Source organism: Spea bombifrons, chromosome 3 (genome assembly GCF_027358695.1).
Source record: "Spea bombifrons isolate aSpeBom1 chromosome 3, aSpeBom1.2.pri, whole genome shotgun sequence".
Taxonomy (NCBI): domain Eukaryota; kingdom Metazoa; phylum Chordata; class Amphibia; order Anura; family Pelobatidae; genus Spea; species Spea bombifrons.
The window spans coordinates 103,964,569-103,978,060 of NC_071089.1; the positions used below are offsets into that span (position 1 = coordinate 103,964,569).

A 13,492-nucleotide genomic window follows, 5' to 3' on the forward strand; every position below is an offset into this window, starting at 1 on the left:
CTGCCCCACCAGTTATGCACATCTGCCCCCAGAAATGCCTTATACCCCCTATATGCTACTCTGCCTCCCTGATATGCCTTATACCCTCCTATATGCCACTCTGCCTCCAGAAATGCCTTATACCCCTATATGCCCCTTTAACTTCATGAGGTGCCGGCGACCGAAGAAGGCGGCCCGGCTGCCGCTTTCAATTGCGCTCGCAGCTGCTTAGCGGCTGTTTTGAGTGTTGGTCTGCCGGCCGCCCACACCCACGGACCGACCGGCCCACCGGGAAATTTCCCGGTATCCCAGTTGGGCACTCCGGCCCTGGAGACAGCCCTGGGGCCAGGTCCAAGGCCCAGCTCATAGAGCCGGAGTCAACCACAAAATAATGTCCTTACATGCATCCATGTCTAAGTGAAAAGGTACTTTAGGAAGCTCGGTCCCAGCCCACACTCCTTTCCTTTTGATGAGCTTGGTCAGTCTGGCTACTGGCTAGAACTATTTCAGTATATGCAATATACGCACAAAAGACAGGCGCATATTATTATGCTGTTTTTTTCTTTTAACATCTACCACCCATCAACTCCTGTTGGGAAAGTTCCCCATACAGTCAATTTGGAAAATTCGACACACCCTGCCTGTTTCTCTTTTTTCTTCTGGCTACAATAATGTCTCCATTTATGAGAAAGAACATAACTTCAGTGGGAATCATAAAAATAGCTGATGCAGCACTGCTGTTTTTTGTCACATATACTGTATATTTATAATAAAGCTGACAGTAGACGTCTGATTTCTAAATAGGAATATCCTGCACAGCAAATTGAAATAGCAACATAAAATAAGAGAGAAATCATCGAGTGTAGGGTCTCCTGAGACTTTTCTATTAGCCAAACAAAATAGATAAATGCCACTTTTTATTTGTATTAATCTTTATAAAAAGGTTGCTGTTGAGGCAAAGTTACCAAATCTCTGCTTTCTCCAGTATTTTCAGACTGTCACAATGCCATCTGCTGGCTAACTATGTGAAATTGGCGTTAATTCAATTGTAGGTCTCAAGAGAAATTTTCTTCACTATATGAAGCTTGTTTATAATTAAACAACATGAAAGAAGTATCATTAAAATATATAGACATATTTCCCTTTAGGTTCATTTGCTGTACAGTTTTCTATTTTGCATAATTTCCAGTTTTTATATTAAAATTGAAGTGCTTTCACTGCTCTATTCTTGGTGTTAATCGCCTCCATCCAGAGCAGTAAAGCTCTTGATGCTCATACAGTAACCATAGTAACATACCATTTAGGTTAAAAAAGCCCATATCCATAATGTCCACCCTTGTTTTCAGTGGGTATTCTATTCTCCATTAAAATATAATACAATAGACCAATAGAATCGCTCGTACAGACTTTTAACTCTTGGGAGGGGAGACCAATGGACTCCCCAGGCCAAGTTCCGCGCCAGGAGTTAAAGGGCCATGCTACCTACTCTATTAGTTCAAATGATACATAAGGTGTTTTACAGAAATTCACAAGTTGTTGTCCTGGTGCTAGCAGGTTTATTGAGACTGAATCATTTTCATTTTCAGTCATTAACCAGCAATTATATCATAGCTACTGGTGAGTTAGGTGGCCATCTTTTTTTCTGATACCTCTCATGTTTTTATAGATTGTGTCCAGGAAGGTCCAAGGAAATAAAACCAGTTCTAGTAGTGGACCAGCTTCTATTCAAAAGTTCCCTTCTGATATATAAAGCTATTTACTCAGTTATAGATACAGGTATTTTGTATAGTATTATCTAGATTTAAATGTTGCTAAGAACTCGTTCTCATGTGCGTGCATTTAAATTGTAAACTCTAGCAAGCAGGGGCCTTATTACCTCACATAGTTACATAGTAAGATTACAATATTACCTCATCCCAGTCAGCCTCTCAACGTATACACAAACATTCGGACAGATAATCAACACACAATAACTAATTTGGTACCTACTAAGTGTTCAGCTCCACTACCATGACAACCTCAATGACTTGAAGCATATTTTCAGGAAATGCACAAAAACAATAGCATGAACCCAAATTCGAAAATGTTTACTATGCACAAATACATTATGCTCCAATAACTCCAAAACAAAATGGGTCTCAAAAGATCTTCTATTCCATACAGAAGATAAGGTAATTGTAGTTAATATATGTATTTAATAAGTTAATATAGTGATCTAAAGCCCTATCCACCACAAATACAAAATCGGTAATGTGTGTGTACCCAACCAAAATTAATTTAATTTTTTTTAAAAACCCACCAACAAACTTTCAGAGGGCATGCTTGTCTTGGGCAGAGATTTCAACATACTGCTGAACCTTCGCCTAGACCCCTCTTCAGGCAAATTATATAATAATTAAAAAAATGAAAAGGCTATTTAACTCATTGCAAATCGTTGACTGTTGGAGAATTATACATCCAACAACAAAGGACTTTACTTATTTTCAAGGAATATACAAAATATTACAATTTAATTTTCTGTAAAACAAAAATTAATACTGCTGTCAACAGATGCTGATAACGCATTTGACAGAATAGAATGGACTTTCTTATGCCATATGCTAGAAAAATTTGGTTTGGAATTTTATAATTTAGATTAAGTCACTATACAAGAAACCTACAGCAAAACTTAGCTGTATAAATGGGACTTAATCACGTTTAGTCTAAATTACAAATGGAACCAGGCAAGGATGCTCATTACCCCCCTTTTATTCATTATAGCCCTAGAGCCGTTCTTATGCAAAACTCAGGAGAACACAGACATAAAGGGATACTATGACGAAACCAACAACAGGAGATTGACACTGCTACTAGCAAAATAGGAACGAGAGCGCACAAGGGCAATGAGGATAAGAGGGAGCGGCCTTATATAGGACTGGGTAATTAGTGGCAGTGATTGTCAGATAGCTAACGGGTGAGCACTCCCTGTGGCCATAGTCCATCAGGAAGCACTACCACAGGTATAGTAGCTAACTGAAGTCTTTCTGTGGCGAGCCCGCAAGGTGCAGGATCTGCACATAAAAAGTTGAATGAATTGAAATCCAGGTAACAACCTTCCAAGGGAGTCAAAGCCAGCTGCCTAAATATAGTTTAATAGATATTAAGGCAAAACCATGGTGTGAAACAGGTTCCTTATGGAAGGATAAAAATAATAAAACTGTCATTTTTTGTATCTCTTCAAAGTCCTACTAATTGAATTACCAAGAGAATTCGTCCAAAAATAAGGTTTTCGAGTTTTCATTTTTTTTGGTGGAGTAAGCGACCACGTTTTCAGACGGAAAACTTTATCTTAACATAAGCATCATGGAGGATGGCGCCTTCCCCATTTTCAAAAAAATACCAAATTAATTGATTGGGCTACATTAATCCTTCAAGATTGTGGAGACCAATAGTGGCGGAATGGATACAAATCCCTTTACACAATGCAATCTGGAACACATCCCTAAAGGGCACAAAGGTCCCCATGACAAAACTCACCATTTAAACTTATATGTAGCTTATTTATTTATTTCCTTTTTCTCTTTCTTTTCCATTCTTTTTCCTTGTTAATACATTCTGCATAGCCTACCTAAAGAGTAAAACACTTCATCTATGTACAGTATAGTAATGTTCTCTGCTGGCAGGCTAATTCCCAAATGTCAAAATGGTACAATTAAGTGTTCTGTATGCGCATGAGAGCATTTACAACAATATTAAATATGTTGAATAATAAAATGTAGGAATAGGAAAAGTGACAGGTTTTCCATAAGGACTTGTGTTATAAACATTAGAATAAAGATCCCCTATTATTATTATTATCTTTTATTGATATAGCGCCAACAATTTATGCAGTGCTTCATACAATACATATATTCAAGGGGTACGACAAGACGAGAACTGACAAACTAAGACAGAGCGATACATTAGGTCAAGCTTACAATCACTGATTTTATAACATACAACAATTATCAGACAATGTTAAATGACAGCGAACTCCAGGAAGTAATCACCTTAACTAAAGTTCAAACAAGCACACCTCCAGGTTATGGTTGTTCTTGTGAAACAGAATATCTATATGACATCTCTATAGTATAACGCTAAAGTTTCTGTAGTCGATCACTCAATAAATAGCCAAGAAACAATACACATTACTTTCATTTGGACTGGAATACACCATGGCATTACATGAACGGCTCAGCCTGTGGCAGAGAATATTACTCGGGATCTTCTGCTTCCCGTTGCTTCCTTTCTACCTGTGTGTGTACTGTCTGTGTGAGTATCCAGCCCATTATGCTTCATGTTCTGTATTATTCTGTCTGTTCTGTAACCTTCCATATAAACCTGACAATACGGTATACGTACCACCGTCAGTCTACAATGTAGAACTCATTATAGTTAATTGTAACAGATATTCTGAACCTTGCAGCGTTTATTAATCTGGTGACTCCATCTGTAAAAAGTGTCTAGATACAGAAGTTCCCAGGATGTTGAAGGTATAAAATATGGGGCAACAAATGCTTGGTGGAAGCATACTTTCTACCAGATTCTTAACAGGCAAAAAACCTTCAATAATTCTTGCAGATGCAGATGACTTTAGCTGGTAAACACTAACTGTAAAATACAAGATTTTTTTTTAAACAAATCAGTATTTAAATTCATAATTTTTAAGAATATTTGAAGCAGACAAAATATAGTAGATTCCACTTCTCTGATTACATATTAAATTGCAACTGCAATCTTTTTCCTCTTTTACTCCTAATAGAACTTTCCTTTCTTTCCAAAGACATTTCTCTTCTTCCTTTTACATTTCTTCATTGGCGCTCTTGCTCGCATCCCTTGATATATTTTTGACGATAATATAATATTTTTTGGCAATGCTAGATCATATAACTGTTATTGCTCACGGCCTAATACTGCAGATCACTTGCATATGATGTCATAGATCTTTAAATAAGCACATATCAACATCATCATTCTTCATCTTTTAGTAATTGACAAATGGCTATTTATGTATGAAGTCAGATTACCAAACTATACTGAACAGTAGATTTAATATAAAGAGCACATATTTAACTGGTTTTTTTTTTGGTAAGAGAGACTGCAGCAAATGTTTTTGCCAGGAGGTTAGATAAGAACCACAGAATAAACCTGTCTTCTCATAATCAATGATGTTGTTATGTCAAACATAATTCATTCTAACCAAACATAATTAATTCTAATTCTTAATGGATTTTTATGAAATTTCCCTAAAATCTGAATTTTGCCAAATAAGGTATATAATTGTTTACCACTTTAATTGTTGCATAATGTGTTTTTTGCTCTAATGACACACTACTGAATTACTAATGACACATTACATGAATTACTTACCACTAGGAAATTACATGCAATTAGTGGGTGAAACGAAACTAGCAATTTCATCTAGCTATAAACTGCTGTACTGTTTACTAGAATGTTTCATCAATGAGTCATAATATTCATGGTTTTAGCATTTTTGAATTTCAAAGTATGTACCATGTTGGTGTGCATACCTAAAGTACAAATTACCACCATAATATGATGGCAAGAAAAGAAGAGATTTGGTCAGAATAAATCATTTTAGGACTATGTATACAATTGTTTTTATTAGTATTATCATTCCTACATTCCATGCACATCATTCACACACACATGAGTAAGCAATGGCATACCTGGGAACTGTCCAGGTTTGACCCTAGTCTCTGGGTAAAGCACTGCTTCCCTGAGTCTCTGGGTCGCTCTCCTCTTTCTCTGGAGCAACGAAGTGGAGTTTGGCCATACCCACTCCCTGCCCAATTACCCCACGCTGTAAAACCATGTATTGTTATCTAGGCTACTCCTACCCATTATGTGGCTAGTCCTCAGATATGGCTGTCAGAGACTCGATCACCATGAGCGGCATTTTAATCCCAAAGTATAAATTGTTTTTTCAAATATTTTGAGGCATTGAAAAAAATGAACACGGCTTCTTCCGAAGAAATAATCATTTTATATTAAAGTATACAGTGGGACAAAAAAGTATTTAGTCAGCCACCAATTGTGCAAGTTCTCCCACACTTAAAAAGATGAGAGAGGCCTGTAATTTTCACCATAGGTAAACTTCAACTACGAGAGACAGAATGAGACAACAAAGTCCATAAATCACATTGTCTGATTTTTTATTTTATTTGCAAATTATGGTGGAAAATAAGTATTTGGTCAATAACAAAAGTTCATATCAATACTATGTTATATACCCTTTATTGGCAATGACAGAGGTCAAACATTTTCTGTAAGTCTTCACAAGGTGTTCACACACACACTGTTGCTGGTATTTTGGACCATTCCTCCATGCAGATCTCCTCTAGAGCAGTGATGTTTTGGGGCTGTCGCTGGGCAACATGGACTTTCAACTCCCTCCAAAGGTTTTCTATGGGGTTGAGATCTGGAGACTGGCTAGGCCACTCCAGGACCTTGAAATGCTTCTTACTAAGCCACTCCTTCGTTGCCCAGGCGGTGTGTTTGGGATCATTGTCATGCTGAAAGACCCAGCCACGTTTCATCCTCAACGCCCTTACTGATGGAAGGAGGTTTTCACTCAAAATCTCACGATACATGGCCCCATTCATTCTTTCCTTTACACGGATCAGTCGTCCTGGTCCCTTTGCAGAAAAACAGCCCCAAAGCATGATGTTTCCACTCCCATGCTTCACCGTAGGTATGGTGTTCTTTGGATGCAACTCAGCATTCTTTCTCCTCCAAACACGACGAGTTGAGTTTCTACCAAAAAGTTCTACCTTGGTTTCATCTGACCATATGACATTCGCCCAATCCTCTTCTGGATCATCCAAATGCTCTCTAGCAAACTTCAGACGGGCCCGGACATGTACTGGCTTAAGCAGGGGGACAGGTCTGGCACTGCATGATTTGAGTCCCTGGCGGCGTAGTGTGTTACTGATGGTAGCCTTTGTTACTTTGGTCCCAGCTCTCTGCAGGCCATTCACTATGTCCCCCCGTGTGGTTCTGGGACCTTTGCTCACCGTTCTTGTGATCATTTTGAGATCTTGCGTGGACCCCCAGATCGAGGGAGATTATCAGTGGTCCTGTATGTCTTCCATTTTCGAATAATTGCTCCCACAGTTGATTTCTTCACACCAAGCTGCTTGCCTATTGCAGATTCAGTCTTCCCAGCCTGGTGCAGGTCTACAATTTTGTTTCTGGTGTCCTTCGACAGCTCTTTGGTCTTGGCCGTAGTGGGGTTTGGAGTGTGACTGTTTGAGGTTGTGGACGGGTGTCTTTTATACTGATAACAAGTTCAAACAGGTGTCATTAATAACAAGTGGAGGACAGAGGAGACTCTTAAAGAAGATGTTACAGGTCTGTGAGAGCCAGATATCTTGCTTGTTTGTAGGTGACCAAATACTTATTTTTCCGAGGAATTTACCAATGAATTCATTAGAAATCCTACAATGTGATTTCCTGTATTCTTTCCCCCCATTCTGTCTCTCATAGTGGAAGTGTACCTATGGTGAACATTACAGGCCTTTCTCATCTTTGTAAGTGGGAGAACTTGCACAATTGGTGGCTGACTAAATACTTTTTTGCCCCACTGTAGTTGCCCTTTAAAACATCACCATACAGCAAAGAGCTGTGCATAGCTTAGATATAAGAAAACAGATTGATTAACCATTGGGAGGTCCGGACAGTTGGGTGCCCTGTGCATTAATCCCCTCAAAACAACAGTATCCAGAGGAGCTTAAGTATATAGGGTGCCTTTTATAGCATAGGGGACACTCACTGTAAATGGAATGAACTTTTGCTACGTCATCCCTGGGACCTCTCTAATTTTCAAATGTATTTCCTCTAGGTCTACATAATTAACACTTGAGAAACAGGGTGTATAATTATTTTAAACGACAGAATGTTTGGAATTCGTAAGATAAGTCTAATACGTATGATGGAATCAAAATAGCATTACGCGAAATCCAGACAGATCATTTTTGCATTAGTTCATTTCCTTAGAAGAAATTTAAATTCTTGTTTCCTGCTTTCTACTTACCTGCCTTTATCTGCAGGTCTGAAAGAAGATGACAAGGAAGTTGACCAGGAGGAAGGTCAGCGTGATGGCAGTGAGTAATCAGTTTTAAATTGTGCTCTATTACCCTTCCATAAACCTAAATACTAACTCCTTTTAATCCTGATTAATGATTAGCCTAACCATGATATAATGTCTCCGTCAAAGAGGGAATACCTGGGAAATTCCTAAGGCAAAAAAAACAACTTATCTTTCAATAACAAAGGTAGGAAACAAGGTTGGAAAACAAAAAAATGCCTAGCACTAGTAAACGGTACAAATGTTTTCCCCCCACACAATGCTGTACAAAAGGAGCAGAATAAAATATTTCTTAATAGCACTTGTAGAACTAGAGACCACAACCGGACTGAACGATAAGAAAGTACCGTAATGACCAGCATTCAGGTCTCACCATGCCCTCCATCTGTAGTTCTATTAGGATTGTGAATGTGATTATCTCTCAATTGTTAAAGACTCTGAAAAGTGTTGATATTACATAAAACAAATGACATTAATAATAAAAAAAAACCTTTTTGCTCTTATTTTAGATTTCTGGCATAAAGCAGTTGAATATTATCAAATTATATACAGAAGTTGTCAGTATGCTGGCAAGCTTACACAATGTACACTCCATTATTGGAGTGATGGTGAGAGAGCACCATTACCAACCCACGTGGATTCCTGAGACATTCTGGAAATTATTATTATTTTAGTATATGTAGGATTGATTATCACCAGTAAAGGTGGCTGCACGATGCCATACATTGTTTTGCTAAGAAAGTGCAACATCTTGGCACTTGGCTCCTCGCTCTAAACAATATTTCTAAAAAATAAAAGGTGTTTAAGATATGACTTAGTGCTTTAACCCTTACAAAAAATTACTGCAGTTTTTCTGAAGTAATACTGCAGTTTTTTGGACATGAAAAAACTGCAATACTGCACTTTTACTGCAGTATTACTGCACATTTACTGCACTTTTACTGCATTTGTACTTCACTGTACTGCACTTTTACTGCACATTTAGGCTAGGTTTCCACTTGGGTTTTTGTCCTGCGTTTTTTTCTTGATGAAAAACGCCAGGAAAAACGCCAAGAAAACTGCCACTGCATTTACCTGCGTTTTGGCGTTTTTTCTGGAGTTTTTTCTGGCGTTTTAGCCTTTCTGTGGAAATTACTTTTTTTGACCTTAGGCAGTTTTTCCAGCCTTTACAAGTTAGAAGTTTCACCCAGCTAAAAGGGATTAGGATAAATGGCAAGTATCTGCCCTCTCCTGATGTCATTTACTTGGTAGACCCTTTTGTCTCTTTTCTGTGGTTTGTAAGGCATGCTTTATTCCGAATGTCTGCTCCTCTGGGAAGATTGGCCCCAAATGATGGTGCAAATTGTTTGCTGTTGCTTTTGGCACGCAGGATCCAGTCGCGTATGTTTGTTTGTAATGGCATGTTTGTTCCAAATGGTGTAAAATTCAATATGAACCAGTCCAGGACTTTGTTTTGTGTGAAACTGTTTGTTTTCAGCCTATTTCACGTAGGACACACAGATACTGGGTCCATCCTCTGCATTGTAACTGTGGAGAAAACGCCATAAAAAACGCCAAGGCAATAAACCCACATGGCTTTTTCATGGCGTTTTTTCTCTCCCATAGACTTCTATTGGAGAAAAACGCCAAGATTTCCTTGCAAAAAACGCCAGAGTGTCAACATGCTGCGATTTTGAAAAACTGCCACAGAGCCCAAAAAAGCAGAAAAACGCCAAAGAGGACTGAAAAAACGCCAGACAGAAAATCGCCAAGTGGAAATGGCATTTTGCGATTTCCTATTGAAGAACAGCTAACATCTGGCTGCTGCGTTTTTCCACTAAAAAAACGCCAGGTGGCGCTATTGGCGTTTTTATGGGCGTTTTTAGCAAAAAAAAACCAAATGGAAACCTAGCCTTACTGCACTTTTTTTTTATATTGCAAACCTACAGTTGTACTTCAATATGCTACAGCTTTATTGCATTTGTACTTCCGTACAAAAATAACTGCAGTAAAACTGCAGTACAATGAAGTACAAATGCAGTAAAACTGCAGTAAATGTGCAGTAATACATCACTAAAAGTGCAGTATTGCAGTTTTTTCATGTCCAAAAAACTGCAGTATTACTTCAGAAAAACTGCAGTAATTTTTTCGTAAGGGTTAAAAATGGTAGGAGCATATTTAGCAATGGGGAAGTATAGTCTAGAATGTGCAATGTTACTGTAAACCATGCACCTTTGCATTTTTTTTAAGGCAGCCTTAAACAGTAGCACTCAAGTCACATGCTCCCAAGGACCTCTGTTAATGGTTATGCCACGCATTCTCCTGCTGGGTCTTCATGGAATTAGAATAAAAAAATACTCATGTCTGTTGAGAATTATTCCTACTATTGTTAAAGTGAAACATAAGACTTTGAGCCAATGCTAAGTCGGGTCCACCAAACCATTTTATTATTACAGATTCATAAAAAAATAATATTAAAATATAAACACCCACAAGCACAATTTATATAAAATAATATATTGGGGCTTTAAAAAAAAACTGAATATCCAGACCATATGTTCATATTTATATTAAATATAAATTTGCCAATCATCATTTTTATATAACAAATATGTTTTCCTTTTTTTGTACACAAAATTAAATTTTCATAAAACATCTGGTGCTAATAATACTGTTAGAAACCTTTTTATGTGCATGCACTAAAAATTAATAAACAATCCCTCAAAACTAGGTTTGCTTCTTCAACTTACTACTGACATGTTTGCAAATGTTCTTCAGAATTTAATTAACAAGATTATCAATTAACAATAGTGCCAGATTTTTGTTAAAATGGTACATCCCTTAATTTTGTACTATAAAATGCTTGTTATCAGTTAAAAATGGAGGTGACATATACGTAATTCCAGAGCTACTCTGCTCTGCAAAATATTGGTGCATCCAACTTAGGCTCCCGCTGTTTGAACTCATTAAAAACTGGATCTGTTCCATTAAAATGTTTGCACGAGGCATGAAATGTCATTTATAGTCCTGTTTTCTCGATTTAGTTCATGTAGAGAAAGATGCTAACGCTGGACTGAAAAGAAAAACCCAAGAAGGTAAGCCTTCTCCAGACTTCAGTAAGGAAATTATGTACCATTTAATTTACTTTGTAATATTTGTTTTTAAAAGATCCTTTCATTTTCCAAGTGTTGTGGTTGAATTATTATTTGCTTCACATTTCAAAAGTATGGTTACATTGCTGATACATATATATATACCGTATTGGCTCGAATATAGGCCGCACTTTTCCCCCCACTTTAAGTCTTTAAAGTGGGGGTGTGGCCTATATTCGGGGTCTAGCGCCCGACGCCCGGGACACGCAGGGTTAGGATACGGGGGGAGTGCTGGCACGGGAGATTGTCTAAGCGCATCGTGCAGACGTTCACCGACAGCGGCGATGCACGTAAACAGCCTCCGCTGCCAGCACGTCTGTACGATGTGCTTTAACAACCTCCCTTGCCGGGAATTCCCACGGGGGGAGTCCTGGCAAGGGAGATTGTTAAAGCACATCGTGCAGACGTGCCGGCAGCGGAGGTTGTTTACGCTTGCATCGCCGCAGCCGGTGACCGTCCGCACGATGCGTTTTACCTCTGCCCCAAGACTTACCAGAGCAGACTCCCGGGTGTCTTGCGGGGCTGGCGGGGGACATCTACGCAATACGCCTATACAACTTCCGGTGCCGGCACATCCGCTGAGTCCCGGCACCGGAAGTTGTATACGCGTATTGCGTAGATGTCCCCCGCCGGCCCCGCAAGACACCCGGGATTCTGCTCTGGTAAGTCGGGGGGGACAGAGTGGCAGCATATCTCGGGGGGGGGACAGTGGCAGCATATCTCAGGGGGGAGGAGGAGGAGGACAGTGGCAGCATATCTCGGGGGAAGAAGGAGGACCGTGGCAGCATATCTCGGGGGGGAGAAGGAGGACAGTGGCAGCATATCTCGGGGGGGAGGACAGTGGCAACATATCTGGGGGGGCAGTGGCAGCATATCTCGGGGGGGACAGAGTGGCAGCATATCTCGGAGGGGACAGAGTGGCAGCATATCTCGGGGGGGAGGACAGAGTGGCAGCATATCTCAGGGGGGACAGAGTGGCAGCATGTCTATAAAAAAATTTTCTTTAAAAAAGCACCAAACTTTTAGGGTGCGGCCTATATACGGGGGCGGCCTATATCCGAGCCAATACGTTAAATGTAACGTAGAATTCAACCATTACTTATCCATCAAAATGGGATATGAACACTCAATCCGAGACTAAGGCCAGTTTTAAATCCCATGTTAAATTGGTTGTGTCAGAACAATGAAGGAGTAATACTCTAGCATGCAAAATATCCATCTCTCATACCATTTATCATGGTGATCGTTTCTGTTGCAGATAGCGAGGAAGATTTCGCCAGACATTCCAAAGGCAAGGCTACAAAGTTTGCAGTCACTAACGAAGGTAATGTTATAAAAGAGGGTGCAATATGTTCCTTCCCTCCTACTTATCTTTTTACTGATATACATAATGTCTTCCTTCTGTTAAAGGTTTCCAGGATGACGAAAAGGGAAAGGAGTGGAAAGAGGGTGAGTTGAATGAAATAAAAAATGCATTGAAAAATATGATATTGGATGTAAATATATATACACACACACACACACATATATATATATATATATATATATATATATACATATACATATGATGGAATCATTACGCAAAATCCAGACATATCATTTTTGCATTAGTTCATTTAAATTCTTGTTCCATGCTTTCTACTTACCTGCCTTTATCTGCAGGTCTGAAAGAAGATGACAAGGAAGTTGACCCGGAGGAAGGTCAGCGTGATGGCAGTGAGTAATCAATTTTAAATTGTGCTCTATTACCCTTCCATAAACCTAAATACTAATTCCTTTTAATCCAGGGGCCCCCTGGAACTTTAGGAAAGGGGGAATATGACTGCTGGCCTAGTCCGCAATATAGGGTTAATTGCAGGGTCACCATTGGCTAAGCAGGTGCAACAATGTTGCGGGTGAGAGTTTTAAAGGTGATGGCAAGGGTACTCTTACCTTTTTCCTGCCTGGATCCCAAGGACAGGCTCACCTAATGGCTAGCAGCTGGCGGGTTGTTATAAGGTTAGGTTCGTTACATATTGTTATGCTGGTATGTGTTAATAAAGCTGTGGCCAATGCCCTTACCCACATTAATGGCTCTTGTTGTTATTACTGGGTTTGGGTATAAGGGGTTGGATCTGGTAGCGGTCTCTAGGGCTAAGCAGTCCTGATTAATGATTAGCCTAACCATGATATAATGTCTCTAGCAGGTCAAAGAGGGAATACCCGGGATATTCCTAAGGCCAAAAAAAACAACTTATCTTTCAATAACAAAGGT

The 13,492-nt window shown here is 39.2% G+C and overlaps 1 protein-coding gene across 1 annotated transcript in view; it reads left to right on the top strand.

The window, feature by feature from the left end:
- Positions 1 to 4,110: 4,110 nt before the first annotated feature.
- LOC128482950 (kyphoscoliosis peptidase-like) overlaps positions 4,111 to 13,492 on the top strand; it is a 34,815-nt gene continuing 25,433 nt past the window's right edge. Inside the window, exons 1-7 of the mRNA XM_053458946.1 lie at positions 4,111 to 4,269; positions 8,070 to 8,123; positions 11,131 to 11,181; positions 12,497 to 12,562; positions 12,649 to 12,687; positions 12,901 to 12,954; positions 13,422 to 13,490. Coding sequence (XP_053314921.1) covers positions 4,173 to 4,269; positions 8,070 to 8,123; positions 11,131 to 11,181; positions 12,497 to 12,562; positions 12,649 to 12,687; positions 12,901 to 12,954; positions 13,422 to 13,490 — 430 coding nt within the window. The 5' untranslated portion in view covers positions 4,111 to 4,172. The remainder of the gene's footprint in view (positions 4,270 to 8,069; positions 8,124 to 11,130; positions 11,182 to 12,496; positions 12,563 to 12,648; positions 12,688 to 12,900; positions 12,955 to 13,421; positions 13,491 to 13,492) is intronic.